The following is a 23,004-nucleotide window of genomic DNA, read 5'->3' on the forward strand; positions in this document are numbered from 1 at the left end:
TTGAACGGGTCTGGCCCGGAGGTCTGGGCCCCCCCTGCAAGAACACGAGGCAGCTCTGGCAGGACCTCCCCGTGCCTCAGTTTCCCCGTGATCAGAGGACCAAAGCCTGCGGAGATCATTTACTAGACAAGGGGCAGGGCCCGGGGCTGCAGGCGGCGGCAGCTCCTCCGCCCGGCCCCGTCTCCGGCCACACCAGCACGATCCTTATTCCTTCGGCACCCTCCAGCCAAAGGGACGCGGTGCCTTTAAGAGGAAAGGCGCGCGGGCCCTTTAAGAAGAAGGGGGGGGTGCCGTCTGGACACGGAGCCCGGGACGAGCCGCGGCGCCGATCGCGGAGCCCCGCGCCGGTCCCCGCCTGCAGCCGCCGCGCGGCGCTCAGCCCGCACCCAGCGCGGCCCCGCCAGCCCCAGCGCGGCCCCGACACTTCTCCTTCGCCGCCGCCGGCCGGAGCCTGCGACCTGCGGAACTGGCTCGGGGCCGCGGGGATCAAGGGAGCCCGGGCAAAGGAGCCGGAATGCCCTAATTCCCGAGATCGCGACCCTGCGGCTGCGGCTGCGGCTGCGGCATGGGCGGGCGGCCCGGGGGCGCGGGGGCCCTGTGGGTGCTGAGCGCCCTGGGGGTGCTGCGCGGGGGCGCTCGGGCCTCGGGGGCCGCGAGCCTGGCTCCGCTCCCGCTGGGCATCGGCAGAGAGCACCGCGGCGTCCGGGCCGACACTGTGGATGTAAGTAGCCGGGGTGGCCGGGTACAGAAACGGCACGATGGACAGCGCCCAACGGAGGGTCGTCCATAGCATTTTAAGGCGCTCAGGCTGGGGTGAGCGGGTGTCATGCCATAGTGTCCGCTGAGGAGACTCTCCAGGGCGTGTGGAACAGACGTTTGATCTCTCTCCTCCGCCAAGGCAGAATCAGCCCCTTGCTGGTACTGTTGAGCGCTCCCACCACCACCAGTAAGACTTGCCCTGCTTTTAAAGCACAGCGGGGTGTCGAGCTGGAAAGGACAGCCGAGACTACACAGAACAGACCGAGAGACTTTGCAGCCCCAAGACCCATCCAGCAGGTTGTATTTTGCCTGCCCCTCCCAGGGGTTGCCGTGGGAACGCCCATGGGGACACTGGCTGCATGTTACATGTATGACATCAGTGTTAGCAAAGGAAGTGAGCCCAGGACCCAGACCCATGGCAAGCACAGAGCGTTATGTCCCTCCTTTTACTTCTAAGTGGGGGGGTCCTACCTGCTGCCCATGCTCTCCCCACCCAGGGAGAGGCCTGGACCAAAGGAGTAGCTTTTTCCAGGTTCTTGATCCATACGGGTCCTGCTGGACCCACTCTCCTCTAGGCTATGGCACCAGCCCCTCCCTGCTGATTCACCTGGCTGATTTCATAAGGCTGGCAGACGGAGGGAGCTGCTGCCAGGAATCCCATCGGCTGGTTGAGAGTGCTGTAATAACAACACCACTGAATTGTGCATTGAGTGGAAATGTCTTGAAACAGGCTGCTCAGAGCAAGGCCGCAGCTTCCCCACAGCATGCCATGGCTGGGGCATTAACAGTGCAATGGACCTCTGAGCCAGGGCTTACAGATTCCCAGGTGGGCCTGGAAGGACAGGCCCTGCGCCTGGAGCCCCTCCCTCAGCCTAACTTTTTTTTTCCCTAGGGTTAGCAACTGGGGAAAAATTTCCTGATCCCACAGGTATTTTCTGCTTGCTCAACAGACTTGTGCGCTGCTGTCTCTTCTGTTTGATTGCCGTTTTGCTGGGCAGGAAGTTGCTTTGAAACTGCTGGTACTGGAGGTGAAGTGTCTTCCTTGCAGCAAGGCAGTGGTTAAGGCTAAGCAGAGCTTTCTGTTTAGAGCTTGTCAGAGTGCTCTGAAAGCCGCATGTTTACTCCGAGGGGCTTGAAATGTGCTGTCCTGAAATGAGACCCAGGGGAGGAGTAGAAGATCCAGTTTGAGAAGGGTTCCCCAGATACAGCTCACTAATATAACCACATGACACTACTAATGTGGTTCTTGTAACTTCTCATGCATGTATTGCACTGAAGGCAGCTGCAACCTGCTGGGACGGGCAGTGCTGGAGGAGCACAAGGCATTGGGTGTAGCGCCCAGCCCACTAGTTTACCTCACCAGCATAACTCTCGTGATTCTTCCCCCACGTGTGTGGGTATAACAAGCGTCTCTGGGGACACTGAATGGGGACGACAGGGTCTGGTTTAAACATTAAGTATGTAACTGAAAATCAGCTGTAAAGTTGAGAGTCCACACTGGGAGGGAGCAGAGCACGTGGTTTCAGTGGTAACCTCTGTAGTAACTTTGAGAGAGTTGAAGTGGCAGGAAGGAAGTCAGATTGCAATCAGGCTGAGGTGATGAGTTTCTCCTTGCCTAGGTTAGCAGTGAATGCTTATATGCCATTGAAAATCCCACAGCCCATTCTAGCTGCACCCCACCCCGCCCCCTGTTAGTGAGATGTGACATCTTTCTATGCTGAACTGTGGCAGAAGACGTGCTCTGAACCTCTTGACTTGCTCACTGTGCACAGTCCTGGAAATCATTCATCATTTCACCCCAGCCAGCTTTTCATGAACCCCAGCCGAAACCTGATGCACTGAGCAGTGAGTGCTTCCTTCTGGCCTTATGTTGGAGAAGGGAATTGGAAATGATGCCAGGATCCAACAATAGATAGGAGTTTCCTTGGGGAGTTTGAGGATTTTTTTCCTTGCAATTCCCTTACTGGGCTACCCAGTGGGTTCAACTTCTGTCAGTTTTCCAGCACTGGTCAGGGCTGATTACACAAAGCTGCCTCTCTGCTATGAGACCTCAGTACAACTCCTTGTGATTTGTGATGTTATATGGCTTAAAGGTCAAACCTTCAAGTTGAAACCTGAGAGCCACAGATTCAAATCCCATATAGCCTAGCTACAGGATGGCCTCATAGGTAGAATGGGACTTAGGCAAACTGTATTCTTTTCCTGACTTTGCCTGTTAGGGAACCTCAACAAATCATTTTGCCTCTTTATGTCTTGATTTTTCCCTGTGTATGATGGGAACATTGATTAACCTGGCTGAAAATCCTTTGATTCAGTTTGTCACTGAAAACTATTCATTTGTCAAAACTGAAAGTGTTCACAACACTGAACCTCGTGACTCGAAAACTTTGGTGGGAGAAAGGGATAAATATTTTGGAGTTGTCAAAAAAATCTGTTTTTAAAGCTTGAATTTCTCCTCTTCCCCGAGACAAAAGCATTCTTCATTTAGAAATGTTTGCTGAGGTAGACTAAAGGATTTTAAAAAAGAAAAAATGGGCAAAATCCAAGGGGAGCCTCTAGGAATTACCCAAGCAAAATATTTTGATTTGATCCAAATCTGATTTTTTTTTTTTTAATTTAATTGTTGGTATCTAGAAGCTTTTTTGGTTCTTGCCCCTTTGGCTTGAACATGTTGCTCTTTTGATACCTGTAAACAGGACAAGCTAATCATTTCCTGCCCAGTTCTTAGATACCCATTCCTCCTTCGAAAAAGCACTTTGAGTTTTGCTGATAAAGAGAGCAGTCTAAGAGCTTCTGGTATTGTGTTTGTCATTCTGAACTCTGCTGCTCACAACCATTTCCCAGTGGAGACAAGGTCATCATGTGGACCCTGTTCTGGAAACCTTGTTTTCAGTGCACTGATTTCAAGGAATCTTTATTTCATCTATGACTTTTCAGGACAGCAGCAAGCCTCTAAGATACTGGATCAAACAGAAAGACAGACAAAAAACTAGAACTCTTGGTTCCAAAATGATACCTTTTATTAGACAAAAAAGATATCATTTTGGAACCAGGAGTTCTAGTTTTTTGTCTGTCTTTCTGTCTCAGACCAACACAGCTATCAAGTACACCCCTAGATCAAACAAAACACGCACGATGGGCTGGCCAACGATATGCAGAGACAACATTGTACAACAACCCTTCAGAAGCACTGCACCTCAGGAAGTGTTGGGTGTGTCCAGCTCAGTGGACCATTGATTACATCTCCTGAGTGATTCTGAAATGGTATCAGCACTGAGGTCTTTAATAAGTTTATTGAAATAGGGAATAACTAGGCTGCAAGGTGAATGCCTTGTCATGTATACAGCCCTTATCTCTGTGCTATTGTGTCTAGCTGCCAGACTGCTGTAGGGCAGTTGTGCTTTGATTACACTGAATAAGTGCTGTGTCCATACTAACTGAGAGAGCCTGGGGCTTCTCTGCGTGGGGGGTTAATTAACAGAATAGTTATTTCAGAGGAGATCCATCCTGGAGTAATTAACATGCTTCAAAGCAGAGGAAGTGTTTTTGAATTAAATCATTATTAGTCCAGAATAGTTCTTGCTTTGTTGGAGAATATGGATGAATATTCCAAGGACATTAGGTACTGCCTCTGGCACAGCAGCTTTGCTGGAGGATTACTGGTCCACATTTGGCCATTGCAACTGGCGTCCCATTTTAAGATCCTCAAATGTGTATACCTGCTGCCACCACTGTAAAGGTCAGATGCCATGTTGATGAGCACAACCCAAATACACAGCATTGCCTCCTCACCTTATGTCATCAGGAAGCTGACAAAGAGGTTGGGCAAGATTGCAAGGCCCATCTGAGGTGTAGGGGAAGGAGGAATGTATGTTGATACCCGGGAGAGCAGCTTGAGGTGGGAATACTTTGGGTCCCATCAAACTTTGTCCTGGTAGGGCTTTGGTCAGTATGCCCTGCTGAGCTGTGGCATTCATGCCTCTGTGTAGTTATGGCTCATGGCTGGTTCAGAAATCTGGGTGGGAGGTGGAGGAACCTTGCTGTGAACCTCCAGGTGTAGACAAGGGACACTGCAGGGGGAACTGCCAAAGTCCTGGCTGGGAACAGTACCCTGAGGTCCAACTCCAGCCCCTGAGTCTGTGCTGCCTGAAGGAATGAGACCCCTCAGGCATGCTACAAAGGAGCAGGCCCTGGATGATGGACCATCATTCCTCTCTCTGCTTTCCCCTTGTCTGTTTAGGTTATAAGGTCTTTGAGGCAGGGCTGATTCTCTTCTCTTTTTTGGTGCTGTGGCTGGCGTAGTAGGGCTCCACTTTGGTTTGGGGCCTGTGGTTGCTATTGTAACACAAACAATACCTAGCTCTTATGTATCGCATGTTGGGTCACTGTCATTATCCCCATGTTACAGGTGGAAAACCTGAGGCACAGGGCAGTGAAGTGACTTGCACAGGGCAGTGAAATGACTTGCTCAAGGCTGCTCAGCAGGTCCATGGTGAAGTTGGGAAGAGAACCCAGGTCTTTCAAGTCTCTGTCTAGTGCTTTGCTCACTAAGCCCCACTGCCTTCTAATGATAACCCTGAGACTGGGCAACCCTTGGCTCAGCATGTGCCACTCAGCAGTGAGTCTCCTTTAGCCATTTGATTTCCAATTCAGATTGCCAAAGAGTGATCATCCCTGCCTGGCCTTCCTTGTGTTGGTGCCTAGAGCCAGCTCTCTCTGACCTATTGCCTGTCATTTAGTGCTGGGAGGTGCGGAAGCAGAACAGCTCGCAGTGGTGCTCCTTCATCCGCACCAACCCTGACTGCCAAATTGATGGTGGCTTCCTCGACTACCTGGATGGGGTCTTCTGTGTCTTCCCCTCAACACTTCTACCGCTGGCCGTGACGCTCTATGTGAGGACTGGGGGGATGGGATTGTCACCCTGTGGGATGCTCTTGGTGGGAGGTCAAATGGGGAAAGCCCAAGGGAATGGGAGTGATGAATGCTTGTTCAGGGAAATCTGGAGGGAGAAAGCTACTTGGAAGGCAGCAGGAAAGTGAGGACAGGCCATGATGCATTACATGGAGCCCCAGGAGAAGGACGCTGCCAGGGATGGAGTGAGCAGGGTAACCTAGGTTGGGCTGAGGTCATACAGATGTGGCAGAGGGTCATTCAGGGGAGCGGGGTGAAGAGAGTGGGGGTGCAGGGCTCTTTATCCAGCCCAGACCACTTGACTTGATTTCTAGCTTGGTAGGAAACTCTTTCTATGGTGGTTTCTTGGCTCTCAGTAATGACCATCCCCCTTCCCCTGCCCTGGTTTTGGGGAGATTGCCCAGAAGCCCTTGGGATCTCTTTTTAGCTCTTAGCACCGAATTGCTAATTCACTGTTGGGTTATTACAGGCGATGTGGCTGCTGTATCTCTTCATCATCCTCGGAGTGACGGCTGAGAAGTTGTGAGTATCTGTTCAGAGTGACCAGGAGCAAAGGACATCAAAAAAACCCAGAGTCTTGACCTCTGTATTCATGGCCATTTCAGTTTCCCTTGATCTGGCCTGTGCCACAAGGTTTTGGTGATGGGAGTAGTCTCTGTCACCACCTATGTGCTGGCATCCACATGTACATTAATGGACGTTGGCGGAGCTGAGCCTTTTACAGTCAAAACACCTCCCCAAACATTGCAGGCTCCCAGTCGACACACAGCTGCCAGCAAAATGCCAGCCTGGATGCAGCCCAGCAGTTGAGTTGGCAGCTGTGTGACTTGGGCACCTCTCCATGGCTTCTGCTGAGTCACCCCCTTGCATGATGAGAGCACTGGTGAAAGCAGCTGAGTGTGTCCCTGCTCTGCTGATATTAGCCACAGTGGCAACTGCATGCCAGGAAACCTTGTAGGAGAGGACTGGGCTGTACGGTCAAACTGCCTGACCCTACATTGTGGGGCTGCTGCCAACCACTGCTTTGCCAGAGCTGGAAACACAGTGCAAGGCAGCAGGAGGGGTTTTTCCTTCTGGTTTAGTTCCTCTCCAAAGGATGGGAACTAAGCTGTGTCTAGATGAAGGCATTCTGCCAGCAGAGCTAGGTCAGTGAGGGGGCATGATCAATTTTACAATATATATCAGACCTCAAGGGCCTGAGTAGTTACCTTCAGAGGTGTCGGCTTTGGGAGAGGTCACAAATGAAATTACTTTGATGGCTAAGTCCAGGATTGGGTATTTAGGGACCAGGCTTCCACTGTTTGATCAGTATCTGTTGGTTTACATTACAAAGCCAGTGCACAACTAGGAGGATGAAGGAGGGGGTGCAGGTCAGGGAAGAGGGGCACTGGCAAAGCTGTGTATGTTGGGAGGCTGGGACTGGAATAGCAGGGGACTGTAGGTCAGGATTGAAGCCCATTATGAAGAGAAGAGGAAACAGTTTGTCCAGTGATCCCTGTTCTGTACAATACAATCACTTCTGCCCATTCGTTGGCTCTGGGAATGGGGATTATTACCTACTTGACTTTTTCTTTGTCCTCTCTCTCTCTCTCCAGCTTTTGCCCCAATCTATCGGCCATCTCCACCAACTTGAGGCTGTCCCACAATGTAGCAGTATCCTTCCAGTAGATACCTTTGCAAGGAGGCAGGGCTGGGAGAATGGGCAGTGCAAAAGGAGCAGGAAGCTTCATCTGCACAAAGAGGGATGGGGGCAGGGAGTTGCATACCCGGAGCAGCACGGAAGCTGCAGGGGAGGATGTGGGGGAAGTGAAAGCAGCCTGATGTGCTGGGACTGTTCTGAGGGCCACACGGGCTGTTGTCATGGCCTTTGGATCCTCCAGATGCCTAGCTGCCCTGTGGTATTAAGAAGAGGGGGTATTCACTGTATCTGGGAATATGTGCAATGCCGCGTCTAGTAGCTACCTTGTATGTTTCCACATCCTGTTTCACTTACTGTCATTGGAACTGAAACATTTGCTACCAGAGCCTAAAAAACATATCCCCTAGCCCAGGACTGAACCTACAAGTTAGGAGCTGGCATGAGAGACTGGGAGCAGGGGCTGGATGGACTGCCAGACTATTGCTGGACAGACTGTTGCTGTTCCCCAGCTTTGGGAAGCTACAGCCAACAAGTGCCACAAAGGAGCTACTGGTAACTGTTGCTTAGAGGGAGTTTTCAAGAGCTTGTGGGGCTGGTCTGACTCTGCTCCCATCACCATCAGAGGAGCTTTGCCATTGACTTGAGTGAGAGAGAAGCCAGGCTGGTGCTTTCAAAAACCTTGTCTGCTGTTGTAGATGCTGCTCTGAGCAGGGAATGGAGCCCCCTGGGTCTGTCTTGCTACAGCAGTGTCACTCTCCGATCACTTCTCAACATATTTGTCATGCACTGGAATGCTTCTGAAGGAGGGCAGCAGACTCATGACCATTTTACAGATGGGAAAACTCGGTCATGGGGAAGTGGGATGTCTCAAAGGTCACCTAGCAGGCCAGTGACAGCAGAGAAGGGAACCCCTGGCTCCTGATTACTGCGCTAGATCGAAGTCCTGCCCACTAGCTCCCACAAGCTAGGCTGTCCCCGTGAGGCTTGCTCAGCAAGGTGGCAGGAGCAGGCGGTGGCCCTGTAGATGTGTGCCCAGGAGCCTCTGGGAGGGAGGTCAGGCCAACCTGGCCAACCCTTCCTTAACATTCCTCTCCATGGCGTCACTTTCCTCGCCTTTGGGAATGGCGCTCCAGATGTCTTCAGTGCTGTGGTGGCCTTTTCTGACCCCAGGACTGCGGGGCTGGCAATCGGGGCCCTCTTTGGTATGAAATATTCCCAGACACAGCACTGTCCCTCTCCCAAGATACCTCATGTGCTTGCTGCCCCCACTCTGTCTGTAAGGGGGTGGCTAGGCATGTCAGTCCTTCTCCCCTGCCTATGCCTTTGTCCCCTGCTGCGTTTCCCCTATGTCCATGTTGGGGTGAGGAGTTCAGAATACCACTCATGTGCCAGGCTTCTAAGAGCAGCCTCCTCATCACTCCTGGCAGGTCTCTAGCTGCCTGCGGTGGGAAGTGTGCCCTGGCTTTTCTCTCCCCAGTGTCCATCTCTTCTAGAGAGGATGGCCTCCTTCAACTTAATTGTTGGGGCTGCTGTGTGCCTTGGCCAGCAGGAAGTGCTCTGTAACCAGGATGTCTCACTGGGTCCTGCCAGAGCGCTGTGACATGGCTGGTCACCCCCTCCCCATCCCACCTCACCTCACCCAGATTCACAGCACTCGCCCTCTGTCCTGTGTCTCAGGCCTACCCAGGGCTCCAGGTTCTCCTTCCTCCAACCTGTCCAGGTGTGTCCAGGGGGATGGGGAGCAGGGAAGCCATCAGTTGAGGTCCAGGGTGCCAGATGAGGGAGCCACCTGCAAACCAAACACCGACCCTGCCTGACGGTGTCTGTCCATAGGTGCTGGCATCTTCGTGACCACCGTGCTGGCTGGTGGGATTGCCCTGGTGAAGCCCTTCACAGCAGCCTCCCGGCCATTCCTCAGGGATGCCATCTTCTACATGGTGGCTGTCTTTGTGACCTTCTTAGCACTTTACTTTGGGAGCATTTCCCTGCCTTGGGCTCTTGGTAAGTCACGTCAGCCAGTTGTGAAGGAGGAGCAGTAGGGACATGAGGGAGCCACTGGGAATAGCTTACCCTGGTGGGAGTGCTTGGAAAGGACTGCTGTAGGGGTAAATAATGGGGTTGTGGAAAGGCAACTGAGGGGGTACAGGGAAAGCCTGCAGGCAGAGCAGACAGATGGAAAAGCCAGAGAAGTCTCCACCTCTGTGTTGCTCCATGGTAGGCTACCTCGGGCTGTACATATTCTATGTCTGCACTGTGGTGATCTGCACCTGGATCCACCGGAGACAGCGAAGGGAAGGGTCATCCACTTCCAGTTCCAGAGAACCAGGTAAGAGAGCTGCCAGAGGAGAGCTCCAGCCTCACGGGACTGGCCTGACACTGTTTACCCTCGCAGGTGACCTGGCCCCTCATGGTCTTTCTGTGGCCCCATTGCCCTCTTCTCTCTCCCTGTAGAGCTTGTGACAGAGTCTGAAAATGGTGGTTCCACCTCAAGCATGAACGGTGCAGATTTTGGTAGGTCTTGCCTTGCGCATCAGGCTTAGGATGTACACAGCTTCCTCACTACATGGCATGAGGCAGGGTCTAGTGGGTGGAGAGCACTGCTGGGACTGTAGTTGTTCACTCAACTGCCATGGTCACAAGTTTTGTTGGGAGTCTGAAGAAACAATGGGCATAGAGAATGAATTTTCCTTCTGTTTTGGAAGGACTCGGCACTGGGCTCCATTGATGGAGCCAGGTGAGGGACAGATACTTACCTGCATAGCTATTGACTTGGAGAAGCAGACTCCCAGAACACTTGGTGTAGTCAGGGAACAATTCCTGACTGGTTAAACAAAGAACAGGGCATGGGCTAGGGAATGGCAGCTGAGGATGGCACTGGGGGACCCTAGGGGCCTCTGTAGACTGTGGACCCATGAAGCTAAAAAAACACAGCAGCCCTATGTCCAACTCAATCTTTGCTCGTCTCAAACAGGTGAAGAATATCGACCCCTGCTCCCACATGAGGAGAAAACGCTCCACATCCTGACCAAATCCCTGAATACCCTGGATTACAGAAAGTGGAGGAGGAAGCCCTGTTGCTGGAGACTCTTCGAAGTTTTTAAGGTAGCTTGGTTGCAGCCTTGTGACATTCCCTTTTTGTGATGTGGGCAGCTGGGCTGTGTTCCTGGCTGCAGACTGAGGCAGGCAAGTAACATGGGAGACCAAGGGAGCAGAACAACCTGGTTGTGTCTTAAAAAGAATAGGCCCATCTAGATGGGGATGGGAATTGTTCCTTCCTCTCTACCTGCCAACCCTGATACCAAGTGGAGAAATACCCATGATCACAGTCCAAGGGCTCTCTGTCTCACTGAGCAGGACCTGGCTCCAAGGCCAGCATCTCAAAGGGCAGGGAGATCCTGGAGCACAGAAGCTAGAGACCTTGCTGTGATGCCAGGAGCAGGTCCAAGTGCATCAGACATCTCTAGAGTATTGTGGCAAGGGAATGTTGCTAGGACAGGCTAGGAACATGACTGTGAAGCTACTGAACCTGCAGGCAGGTCTTTTGGACCCGACCTTAGCTGTGAACTGGTAACACCAAAGTGAGAGGCACCAGCTCACAACCTTCCTGGTCTACCTGGTCCTCTAGGGAGAGAATTGGCTCTCCACATTCTCTAGCATCCAGACCAGGTCCAGGGATGCCAGGAGTGGTTCAAACTGCTCACCCCACAAAGAACATGCCAACCAGGAACAGGCCAGGGCATAAACAGTGGCCAGACCCGTGAGACTGGACTACTGAAAGCACCCAGTGTCTATGGTCCAACACCTGAATAAATGGCCTGGCATGTTCAGAGGTGGTTTTAAGCACTCTACCCCGTTTTGAGAACAGGCCATTCCTGAGCTATTGGTGTAAGACACTGGCTGGGGTTTTGTGGGGATCATGTGTCTGACAACCTGGAGCAAAGATGTGGAGTGCCATTGGTGAGCATGTGGCATCGGAAGGCGAGGGATCTGTAACTAGGGGGGAGGGTACGTAATGTGTCTGTACAGGAGGGGGGAGTTATGGGGGTGGCTGTTGTTGCAAGCCTGACCCCTACAGCCATCTGTTCCCAGATGCCGATTGAATTTGTGCTGCTGCTCACCGTTCCCATCGTGGACCCTGACAAGGAGGACCGGAACTGGAAGAGACCGCTCAACTGCCTGCATCTAATCACCAGTCCCCTGGTCTGCATCCTCACACTGAAATCCGGTGCCTGTAAGAACCTGATGTTCACCCGGTGCCCTTCTCTGGCCCCTACCTGTGCCCAGGCATCCTGCACCCAATGCCCAGCAGAGCACAGCTTACTACTGGCTTTGCAGTGGGAGCTGCACTACACGGCTCCACTGGCCTCACAGGTGCCTGAGGCTCAGGTCATTACAGTTGCCACCCCTAGGAGTGCAGCCATTTCAGGACTGATCCTCAGCCCCTGGACACACTTCCTCCTCACCAAAGGGTGGGGGGGAGGAAGCTGGCCAAGAGCAGCTCTGTGATATCTGTGGCAGGGTCCTACTGAGCCTTCTGCTGCCATGGGTAAGAGGAACTGAGCACTCTGCAGGCTCCCGCTGGGTGTGCCTGGGAAGCAGCGGCCATATCTGCTCAGCAGAGAGCAAAAGCAAGAAGAGCGTTTCTCCCTTGTCTTTCATGGGCATGTAGCACTGCTGGTAGCTGGCTGCTGCTCTTTCCCCTCCCCCTCAAGGGGGGCTGCATTTTAGTTCTGGGTGAAGTCCTCAGCTGGTGTCCCAACCCTCACCAGGGGAGAGGGAAGAAGGCATGCACTTCAGCACGTGCTCTGCTTTGGCTGTCCTTGCCAGCAGAGCTACCCCAGGGAGCCAGCACAAGCTACATTAACTTGTACCAAGGCCTGTTAGGATCCTGCCTAGCTCCAAATTGGAGACCTTGAGCCCCCTCTGCATACCTTGGATAAAGAGCAAGCCCCCCGATTGATCCCTGAGGCTTGCTGAGGGCTGTTGGTTTGTACCATGCCAGGCTTGACCTGACCTGAGGCACTCTGTGTACTGACATTCTCCCTTCCCCATCTCTCCCTCCTGCAGATGGACTGTACAAAATCCAGGGTGTCTTCCCCATCTGGGGCATGGTGATCCTGACTGGGGCTTTCCTGGCCCTTGTCATCTTCTTCACTACAAAGAACAGGGAACCACCCAAGTACCACTGTGTAAGAACCTATCGTGACAAGTCCCCTCCCCTTCCCACCTAGTCCAGCCCTGTGCAACCCCTCCCTACTCACCACTCCCGTCTGTCCAGTGCTGTGGCAGTGCTGTCCCCTTCCCATCCAGTCCAGCTCTGGGAAGAGCTAGAGGCTGATGATGATCAGATGGTTCTCATCAGCTGGGGTCCTGAGGCTGCCCTGATGCCTCCAGCTGCCTTTGGGGAGAGGCTGGAGTCTGATTCGCAGCTTGGCCAACATTGAAGCATCGGGGAGGGTGGGTGGCCTTGCCAGGGCCCCTAGTTTCCCCAGCTATGGAGCTAGGGAGCTGGATCTCTCAGGTGCCCCAGACACATGATTACACTGCGGTGCCCCTGCTCTCTCCCTGACAGCTCTTTGCCTTCCTGGGTTTCTTGGCCAGTGCCATGTGGATTAAAGCTGCTGCTACTGAGGTAGTCAACATCCTACGGACCCTGGGTGTGATCTTCCAGCTGAGCAACACTGTGCTGGGCCTGACACTGCTGGCCTGGGGGAACAGCATCGGTGGTGAGGGGACGTGTGTGTGTGTGTGTACAGTCCAGATGTGGTAGAGCCCAGATGCCTAGAAGTGGATACTGAGGAAGACGACATTGTGGATCCTCCCTGGAGAACAGGGAACAGCTTGGCCCACCAGTGGCAGTAGCTTTGTGACCCTTATTGCCACCAGTGGCCAGAGATTCAGACATCTTCACCACTGTCAGCTAGAGAACCCACAGCTCTGTGCTGCCTGGCTCATGGCTCTGGTGCAGGGTGGGGTGGGCTCACTTCCTTAGGTAGAAACTTTATCCACTTTGGTTCTCTCCGTACCACTGCCCCTCCTTTCCTCGTCTGGCAACAGCATGCAAGGCTGATTCCCAGTCGCATATGCTGGGCTGCAGGGCAGAGAAATTGCACATCGATGGCTGTATTCGATACACATCGATGGCTTGCTATTCTGCCCCCTTAACAGTCGCTGCTATATGGAAACATGTTGACCTGGAGGCTAGGACAAGCAAGCTGCTTCCAGTGTCTTGCTGAGGATCTCCTGGGGGCTGCCACTATGTCAGGGTTTGCCATCACAGTTGGCCAACGCACACTGCATCCAACCCAAGGAGACTCCTGTAGGACGTCCTGTTAGGCATGTAGCTGTGCCCCTGTGAAACTGGCAGCTGAAAGGACTGCAAAGTCTCTCAGGAGCCCAGTTCCCAACCACAAAACCTTTCATCTTCCACAGATGATCCAATTTCACCACCTGAGCTTTCCTGGGGCAAATGTCATGAGCTGGGAGGGAGTTACCTGTCCAGAGGGGCTACTCTAACATGTTCTTTGTCCCTTGCAGACACGTTCTCAGACCTCACCATGGCGCGGCAAGGATATCCCCGCATGGCTTTCTCTGCCTGCTTTGGGGGCATCATCTTCAGTATCCTTTTAAGCTTGATCTGCACTGGACAACCTCTTCATCTGAGGCAGAGCAGCCGTATAGACTGGTTGGGGCTACAGGAATCTTGGCTCCTATGCCTAGCCCTGTCACAGACCTGAATTGACTTTAGCCAGTTCATTTGCCCCTTGTGTCTTTTGCCTCTCTCTCTCCATACCATTTATCCTGCTTTGAGATCCCTGGATAAAAAGTGGTAGAGAAGAGCTAAGTGGTGTTATTCAACTTGAAGCTGAGGAATCTGTTGCTGATTAATTCTGTAGTGGCAAAAGATGGGATTGTATGAAGCCCCAATTTTCCCCCCTGTAGATTTAGATCTTCACATCTCCCCACTGAGGGCAGATCAGCAGGGTCTGTTCAGGACTCTGTGCATAGAGGGTGCTTTTGTAGGTAGGATTGCAGGAGGTATTAGCCCTTTGTTTCCAGAACAAAGGCCAGATCAAAGAAGAGGATTCTGGATGGGATTAAGTTGTCTTGGCAGAATGGTGTGGAAAAACTTCAGTAGCCATGATTGTAACTTGCCCTTCATCACTGGGTGCATCTACACATGCGCTTTACTGCAGTTGACCAATTAGCTCCACAATAAAGTGTCACAATCTACACATGTGCTCATTTTAGGATGCAGCAAACTAATCAACTCTGCTGTAAGACAGTACTGCCCTAGTAGTGTCCTACAGCAGTGTACTTGCATGCTTTCAAATGCACATGTAGACTAATCAGGGCTGGCTAGGACATGAGGGTGCTACAGTGCAGGAGCTGCCTGCCCTCATGCCCCAGTCATCCCCTCTACTGCCTGCCACCACCTGAAACCCAGGGCTGACCCCCCCCACTCCCCACAACGCCAGGCCCCCTGCTTCGGGTCAGCTGCTCCCAGGCATGTCTTCAAGTTCCCAGATATGCCTTCAACCCAAGACCACCCCAACTCAAATTGCTGCAGTCCTGGGCACATGTGAAAACGTTATGCCTGGGAGTAGCCGACTCTGGCACAAATTGCACCAGAGTTTATTCAGGGGCATTAATATCATGCATTAATGCACCCACCGTATAGAAAGTTAGCCTTAGGGTCTGGCTTAGAACCTAAATCAGGGCAATTGGTGCCTATGCTGCATGCACTATCCTACACTGTTTCCATGGACATTTAGCAAAAGGATCATGTTCACCTATGCTCTGACTTGCAACTCCAAGTAAGGCAGGAACACAGGAACATTGCATTCAGGGACTCTAGCTACGATGCTACAACTGTAGGATCAGGAAAGCCCTCTTGTCCCAGGTAACCCGATAGGTGCTCAGATACCACATCAGAGCTGCCAGTTACTGCTGCTGAGAAGAGGAATGATCATCATCCTCAGTAGCTGTAGGTCTGCTGTCATAATGAATGAGCAACATGTTCCTGGACAGTAGCCTTGTCTCTGAGCCAGCAACTAGCTCTGCCACATCTAGGCCTTCCAGCAGTAGGACCAGCGTGACCAGCATCTTTCTCTTGCTCCTCTTTAAACAGCTTGTATGAGGTAATCCCATTTTTTAGCTGTGAAAATCCAATTGTGCTTTGCCCCAGCTGCTCACCCTCGTGGCTAGTTCTGTGTCCTGCAGGGTTTATTGTTCCTGAACTTGGCTGCAGATATCCTGGTTGGAGTGGGGTTGGGCTGCTTACTGCAGATGACAAGCAGCCAGTCTGTGGTAAAGGTAAGGCTGCCTGCAAGACTTAAATTGCACCTGTCTGTGAGGAAGAGGGAGACTTGTTTGGATTGTACTTACCTCCTCTAAGCAGTGTTAGATAGCATGGGGAAATGTGTCTATATTAAAGCTTCCACCATGACAGAGGGGGGACAGTGAAAGGCTGTTTTCCCTCAGGGTGTGAAGTCAACACAAGTCTATTTAACAAAAGCAGATGAAGTTACAGCTGAAACAGGAAGGGGAGGCTATTTCTACAAGTTAAACAGTGCCTGGCATTTGCTAGAGGGATCATAGTGGCCAGTGTGTAGAATCCCTTTTCATGGAGCCTGGCACAGTATCTGTTTCTGGCAGTTGGATGTGGTGTGGAAACAGAGATCAGTGGTGTAGTTTGTATTGTCAGCCTTTCACTAGATGGTACCACTTGCTTCTGGCCAACAGAATAAACAGGGACAGTGACAGTGCTGTTTTTAATAAGTGATAAAAACTCACTAACTCTTGTCTCCCTTCTCAGCTGGAGCCAGATGGCCTTCTAATGTGGATCCTGGCTGGGGCGCTGGGGCTTAGCTTAGTATTTTCCTTTGTGTCAGTGCCAGCACAGTGCTTCCACCTGGGCAAAGCATACGGCATCTGCCTCCTCATCTACTACCTGGCTTTCCTCACTGTGGCTTTGCTGACAGAATTCAAGGTGATTGAGCTTACCACCCTCTGAAAGCAGTGCTGTGAGAGGATGTCCAGTCACTTGATACCACCTACAATGAGGAGCTTGGGATGAGTTTCAGAGCTCGCAGGTCTCAGACCGAGTTGCTAGTCATGAAGAAGCAAGATCTGGAGGTGGGGAAGTCCAGTCCTTGTGCTGCCATTGCCGGATGCTCAACTGGCAAGTGTTTTGACATTCCCTGGCTGGACCCATTCAGTTCCTTCTCCAAATCACTGAAGGACACCCCACCCGAAGAGGACTCGGACCAAGTAACCTATCTTCCTTGTGAACACACCACCAAACCTAGCATTCATTTTCCTATCCTGAAGGCATTACGACAATCTGAATTTACTGCTAAGATGTAGCACGCTTTGGATGTTAAGCCAGAAACAACCCTTCCACCCCGGGGAACTAGAAGCTGATTCAGCAGGGGAAAACAAAACAATGCTGCTCAATCCACACATCCTCCAGCTCAGGGGCTGCCCAACCAAATAAGAACTGGGAACCACATGTCAAGCCATCTCGCTGGCACTCCAGTCAGTATTAATTGTTCCCATTCATTTTTTATGGAAAGGGATTGGTCAGAATAGGAACCATTTTTAAAGAGACTGTTTTAAAAGGAAGGTTTTGAACAGGGATCATTTTTAAATGACTGTGGTCCTCAGAGGAATTTTGCAACTGCACAGAAAGGAGTTTTACACACAGGAAAATTACGTTTTTATAGTTTTTTATTCCTTCCATTGATTTTATTTCCTCCTTCCCTTTAATACCTCACTCCAGCTTCCCCTGTGGAGAACAAAGCAATCAGTATTCACTTCACGATAATGCAAACTTGTGAAATAACTGTTTCAGTGCAACTTTGGGCATGTTTTCACTATACAAAGGGTATGTTCTTAACTTGGGTTAAAACAGCAGCAAAGAAAGTAACGTGGAATTAGGCACTTGAGTTCCCATTCAGGATCCCCGGTATGTCAATGTGAATATTTTCTCTATGGGGAAATACTTGGTACTCTATTGGTTTACACACACAACCTTTTTGCCTTTGGAATCCGAGGCTCAGATGCTGTATGAAAAAGTCAAATAAAACACAAGTCAGTGATCTTTACCTGGTGTCCAGTGCTAATACAGTGTATAGCACAATGGACTCTTGGTCCATGACAGGGGTCTTCTAGCAGTCACCGCAGTACAAATAATACTGAATAAACAGGGTTCATCCATTGTTGTTGTCTGGATTTGACTTGAACAGTCTGCAGCAGTATTAAAATACACGAGAGCAGAACATGCAACAGGGTGGTGCCAGAAACAGGCCAAATGTCACACCACACAGCACTAATTACACTGAAACTGGCTTTAGTGCCAATGGGAAGAGAGCAGTCCTCTTTTGATTTAGTAAGAGATTCCTAAAATAGCAGCCACATACGGAGAAGTCTGTCATTAAAAAGATTTCCCCCCCCCTTCTCCTGCTCAGTACAATTTCCACTGTCAGGTTTTTTCAGTCCTGCATCAGCACACAACTGCATACACTAGTCATCTTTCCTTGTGTAACAGCAGTGGCCGGAAGCCTGGCAAAATCAACCAGTCAGACCACAGGCAGCGCAAGCTGAAGAAAACAGGAAGCAGGGAAGAAATGGTTGAGCCGAGACAGAAGCACTTTTCCAAAGGGAGGAGTCCCAGCTGCTTCCACTGCTTGAAAATTAACTGCACAGTTAGAAACTGTCAGATCCCAAACGCTCACAAAAAACAGAAATTTAAGAGTGATATTTCAGGACATTTTTGGAAGCATCTGACTAGGGAGCCTAGAGATCATTTTAAAAAATGACTGAAGTGCTTGGTTTTTCTCTCAAAGTCAACAGGATTTGGGGTTGGCAGTCATTTTTATAGATGTGACTTAACTGTGTTTGAAAATATTATGTTAGTTGTCAAGGGACAGAGTGAGGTCAGAAAGAGATCTGGGAGTCATCACTGATTCTAAAATGAACATGGGCTGCCAGCATGAAGACACGGTCAGCAAGGCTAACCGCACCTTGTCATGCATCCACAGGTGCATCACAAGCAGGTCCAAGGAGGTGATCCTCCCCCTCTATGCGACATTGGTCAGGCTGCAGTTGGAGTACTGTGTCCAGTTCTGGACACCGCACTTTAGGAGGGTTGTGGCCAGCATTGAGAGGGTCCAGAGGAGGGCCACTCACGTGGTCAGGGGGCAGCAGGGCAGGCCCTACAAGGAGAGGCTACAGGACCTGAACCTGTTCAGCCTCCACAAGAGAAGGCTAAGGGGGGGATCTAGTGGCCATCTATAAACTTACTAGGGGGGACCAGAGGGGAATGGGCGAGACCCTGTTCCCCCAAGCGCCTCCCAGAGTAACAAGGAACAACGGCCACAAGTTGATTGGGATTAGGTTTAGGCTAGACATCAGGAGGCGCTACTTCACAGTCAGGGTGGCCAGGATCTGGAACCAGCTTCCAAGGGAGGTGGTGCTGGCTCCTACCTTAGGGGTCTTTAAAAGAAGGATAGATAACTACCTAGCTGGAGTCATATGAGCTTAAACATACCAGGGGTCATATGAGTCCAGTATTCATTCCTGCCCAGGGCTGGGGGTCAGACTTGATGATCTGCTCAGGTCCCTTCCAACACTACATCTATAAACCTATGAGGTCGGGGGAGAAATCTTGGCAAGGGAGTGCACAAGATGTAAGATTACAGGGCAAACTAAGGATTTTGAATGCCTCAGTAGTTAAAATTACTACAGCTTTTAGAGTTAGATGTGTGGAGGGTTCAAGTGCTAGCATCTGCCATCTGATGCAGTATGGAAGAGTCTCCCCCAATCCTGCTACTCAGATTTGGTAATAATTCAACCACAGATCAACTCAGTTCTTCAATGTAGGAAAGAGAAGTAGAGGCTGCTGTCATTACAAAGCAGAGGATGTTTTTATTAGTGTGCCAGAAAATCTATAGAACCATGTACAGACATGTCCATAAAACCATTTATAAACAAAACACCATCGTACAAAATCCTACCATACTTCCTCCCTTGTCCCTACAAAATGATTGTCTTCTTGGTTAAGAGTAAGTCTCTGTCTACGAAGGGTACGTGGAGGACAATTAGAAGGGGATGCCCCGTACTCAAACTTCCTTTTCCTTTCAGACTAAGTCATTTGGAAAAAGTAACCTCTTCGAACCTTATAAGTTCAAATAATACAGTGCATAATTTGGGGGCAGGTCAGTTTTTCAGCAATAAAGTCATGGAAAGCAGGTGTGGCAGTTTAGCTCCAAAACAGATCTCAGAGCATCAATGTGAATCCTTCAGTTCAAGGCTCTTATGGAAAAAAACTTGCCTCATATTAAGCAGGCAAATCCATGTTTCATACAGCTCAAAGCCGTTAGCTCCTTTCCCACCCAGGAGTGAAAAAAACCCTTCAGTGATCAATAAGAGAAGAGTGGATTTTCCCACACTGCCAGATTTGATTTTAACCTGTACAATTCTGGCACATTCCATCCTGCAAGAAACTGAGAAGGGGAAGCTATATACTTCCATAGCATCCAAAAATGACTAATGGAGTGTAAAACGCTGGCACTTGGGAGTCCATGTGTAGATGTGCTCAAGGATGTTCATTACTTAGTGATCTGGGTGTGTTTGGACACCAGTCCCATTCTTCACAATTAAGCTCAGAAGTAATTGATAACCCTACAATCCACTGTACCCATACAGAACGTGAAGACATTGAGCACCCAGATGAAAGAATTCAACAGTGCAGCACCAAGGATAGGTTGCACGCTCTGGATACAGGTGAACCGACTACTGTGTAGACCACCCATCCCTTAAACTGATCAAAATGTTTCTGTCCTCTACACATGCAGGAAATTTTCAAAGGACATGTGCTTTAGTCACTCACAAGTCACTGGGACTTGTGCTTTAAGTCATTAAGGCACAGTTGAAAATCCCATCATGGTTCTCAGTAGCAGCGAGACAATGGCATCTAGATGTCCACTAGAGCCACGCTGTGGAAATCTATCACCCCCTTCCCAGTACACTCCACATGTTCTTTAGTTTAGGGCAGGTGTCTTCAGCCAACAAGTGATTGCATCTGGCCTGTGCAAAGCAGCATAATTGGGGTAGATGACAGGCTCATCTCCCTTTGCTGTCCAGTTATAGTTTTTTTTGCAATGCCACTTGCTCTCTCTCTCTCTCTCACCCCCTTACTGCAGCCACCACTTCTTTTACCAAATTTGTTGCTTGAGGCAGTTGGTGACAGGGGCAAAGGGTGGAGGCTGCAGTAGCAGGTGTGAAAGCAAAAGGTCAGTCCTTGGCATACATACAGCAGGGAGGGCTGGGGCACAGGGGGTGGCAGCATTGGCTGGATCTTGCCTGGTAACCTTCCTCTGGAGCAGGCTATCTTATTTTTGGCCCAGCTGCTCCTTAAAGTTTGCCGAGCCCTGACTTAGGGCAGTGGGTTGATAGGCAACAAACTCATTCAGAGAGTGAAAGGAGAATTAACTTTGAAAGCAAACTTATGCCCTTTGGTTTACCTAGAGGAAAGAGGCAGTCTTTTATCTGGGTATGGCTTAATTTGGAGAGAGCAAAAATTAAGGTGATGGGCATGGCAGCTTCTAATATACGTTTTGCCACTACATCCAATGCGCAATACTTTCCAGAGATCCAAAAAGAGTGCTTTATTAGAAGTGACTATTCCCAATATGTGGGCAGAACAGCACATAGAGATTAAGGAAATTGCTCAGGGTCAAGAAGCAACTCGGTGACAGAGCTGGGAATAGAAGATACTTCATTCAGCCAAGAAGTCTTCCTGTATGATACAGAAAGGCATACCACACATTTTTCCCCACACTGCTCTGAACTAAGGATAGTAGGAACAGCAACGGTCCCTGCCAGGTCTCTGTCACCAGGTCAGTCAATGTTTGTCACCTTTGGGAATATTATTGCCAAGTGAGCCAGGGAAGAGTAAAGTGCCCATATGTGGTTTTGTCACAACTCTGGTGCCATAAGAACCCCTCCATCTGCAATGCCAAGGCCAAGAAGAGCACAGGACCAGGCACGGCTCTTCCATTACAAAGCGGACGGTTCAACAGCCAGGGCTGAGAACCGCAGAGAGTGCTGTGGATCTCCCATCCCACCTCATAAGACAATGAGTGTTTTGGGCTCTGGCAAATTGCTCCCAGCCCTGGACAGCCCAGATAGTCAGTACTGAACCCCAGGAGCACACTACTCCAGGAAAAATTTCTCCAGAAGTTGCATCAAGTCTTGTAATTTTTAGTCATGTCCTACAGACCTGCTAGAGTGCAATTCTGGTGCTCAGCCACCACAGAAGGGGCTGGATTAGATGCCCACGATTGGGCTGTTATCAGGACTGCCTCAAGATGCATCAGTAAGCACAGAGATTTAGACATGGATTAGTTATGCATTTAAGTGCTAAACTTTTCATCCAGCCCATCTGGCTTTATACCAGAGGGGGAAAGAAATACAAACTTACTCCCTGATTTTTTGAGTCAAGAATTAATGATTCACTGAAAGAAAAAATATTTTTAAAGAGGCAGGACTTGAATATTAGCAGGTGAGTTCAGCATTTTTTCCAAAAGATTAAGCATCCCTTCCTTCTGGTTTCTTTTTTTATTGGCATGATGAACTGTAGGCCCGTGCCTGGAAGATGGAGAGGTACCATGACTGAATACTCTGTATTAGATGCTCACAACTGCAGTAATTTGAGCTTGCTGAAGAAGGTTAAACATGATTCTTGGGTTCCAGCAGTCCTAATCCAAGTCCTCTAGGTTTCTCTTTGTCTGTTATTTAAACTCATATAGCCTTCTAAGGGAAGGGACACTTAAACCCTAAACCCAACCAATATACTGAATAGATCTATATACATTATTTTAATACATTGTAAAACAATACTATATGGTTATTGCATAGAAGAATGGCTTGCATTAGCTCGGCCTAGATGACAGTCTGGGACCGTTGTCTGAGGCCCAAAGGCTTCAGGGGGTTATTGGAGGAGGAGGGCAAAGCTTCCTGCCGCTGCTGATATTCTTCTTTTCTGGAATGTTCTTCATACCATTCCTAATGAGGGAGAAGATTACAGGCACCAAGATCAGCCTTTTGCCCACACAACACCCTCCCCACCACAGCATGAAACAAAAGGATACTGAAAAGATTCAAAAGGTTAAACAGTTAATTTCAGGAGTGAATCATATTAGTCGTGACAATCCTAGTAAGTTTGCCCCTTTACTCGAGTGGGAGTCTTCTGGTGCACCCTTCTCACTCAGCACATGGCCGACGGTACCCCAGTAACCCGATTTATTCCTCTGTAGTATCACTGAGTCTACCACTATCTGAAAAGGCTACTCATTTCTAGAACTTGCTGGCCTTTTTGATGATGAGACATTTCTTCACTGAACTGGAAACTTTTTACAGGAATCCATTAGTTTTTAATTAGGCAGACAAGGTTCCTTGGGTGAATTTGATATTTTTTATTAGACCAACCCAAATAGTTGGAGAATATTTATTAAGCAAGCTTTCAGGTTCAAAAACCCTTCGTCAGGCTAAGGAAGTTTCAGCAGTTGGTGTGTGCTCTTCCTGGATGGAATGAAAAGTTTTAATTAAACATTCATCAGGGAGAAAGAAGCACAAGCACCCCATTGTAGCCAAAAGGCTGCTGGTTGTTTGCCTGACACATGGGAGAC

General features: G+C 50.0%; 2 protein-coding genes across 6 annotated transcripts in view; one reads left to right on the plus strand and one right to left on the minus strand.

The window, feature by feature from the left end:
* Positions 1-319: 319 nt before the first annotated feature.
* On the plus strand, positions 320-17,531 carry SLC8B1 (solute carrier family 8 member B1). Of its 2 annotated transcripts, none has more exons than XM_019493745.2 (15): positions 320-721; positions 5,499-5,651; positions 6,140-6,192; positions 7,266-7,323; positions 8,406-8,511; positions 9,143-9,310; positions 9,528-9,635; positions 9,761-9,820; positions 10,281-10,411; positions 11,399-11,540; positions 12,377-12,498; positions 12,882-13,035; positions 13,847-13,927; positions 15,561-15,625; positions 16,128-17,531. In XM_019493745.2, exons 1-15 carry the CDS (start codon positions 566-568, stop codon positions 16,323-16,325), a joined length of 1,755 nt encoding a protein of 584 aa, XP_019349290.1. In that variant the 5' UTR covers positions 320-565; the 3' UTR covers positions 16,326-17,531. The 2 variants fall into 2 exon arrangements, with proteins under 2 accessions (XP_019349290.1, XP_019349289.2); XM_019493744.2 differs by lacking the exon at positions 320-721 and adding an exon at positions 751-5,377.
* Positions 17,532-19,215: 1,684 nt separating this feature from the next.
* Positions 19,216-23,004, minus strand: part of TPCN1 (two pore segment channel 1) — a 64,173-nt gene continuing 60,384 nt past the window's right edge. For all 4 annotated transcript variants that reach the window (XM_019493725.2, XM_019493726.2, XM_006265835.4 and 1 more), the window contains one exon: positions 19,216-22,381. In XM_019493725.2, the coding sequence (XP_019349270.1) occupies positions 22,259-22,381 (123 nt within the window). In that variant the 3' untranslated portion in view covers positions 19,216-22,258. The remainder of the gene's footprint in view (positions 22,382-23,004) is intronic.

The sequence above is a fragment of the Alligator mississippiensis genome, chromosome 10 (genome assembly GCF_030867095.1).
Source record: "Alligator mississippiensis isolate rAllMis1 chromosome 10, rAllMis1, whole genome shotgun sequence".
Classification (NCBI taxonomy): domain Eukaryota; kingdom Metazoa; phylum Chordata; order Crocodylia; family Alligatoridae; genus Alligator; species Alligator mississippiensis.

What these genes read in the sequence shown, in the direction of transcription:
- SLC8B1 (XM_019493744.2), top strand. Translation starts at nt 5,219, where the DNA reads ATGACTTGCTCAAGGCTGCTCAGCAGGTCCATGGTGAAGTTGGGAAGA. An exon ending in GACTCTTCGAAGTTTTTAAG is followed by an intron (nt 10,412 to 11,398) that starts GTAGCTTGGTTG and finishes ATCTGTTCCCAG; the next exon opens with ATGCCGATTGAATTTGTGCT. An exon ending in CTGGGGGAACAGCATCGGTG is followed by an intron (nt 13,036 to 13,846) that starts GTGAGGGGACGT and finishes TGTCCCTTGCAG; the next exon opens with ACACGTTCTCAGACCTCACC.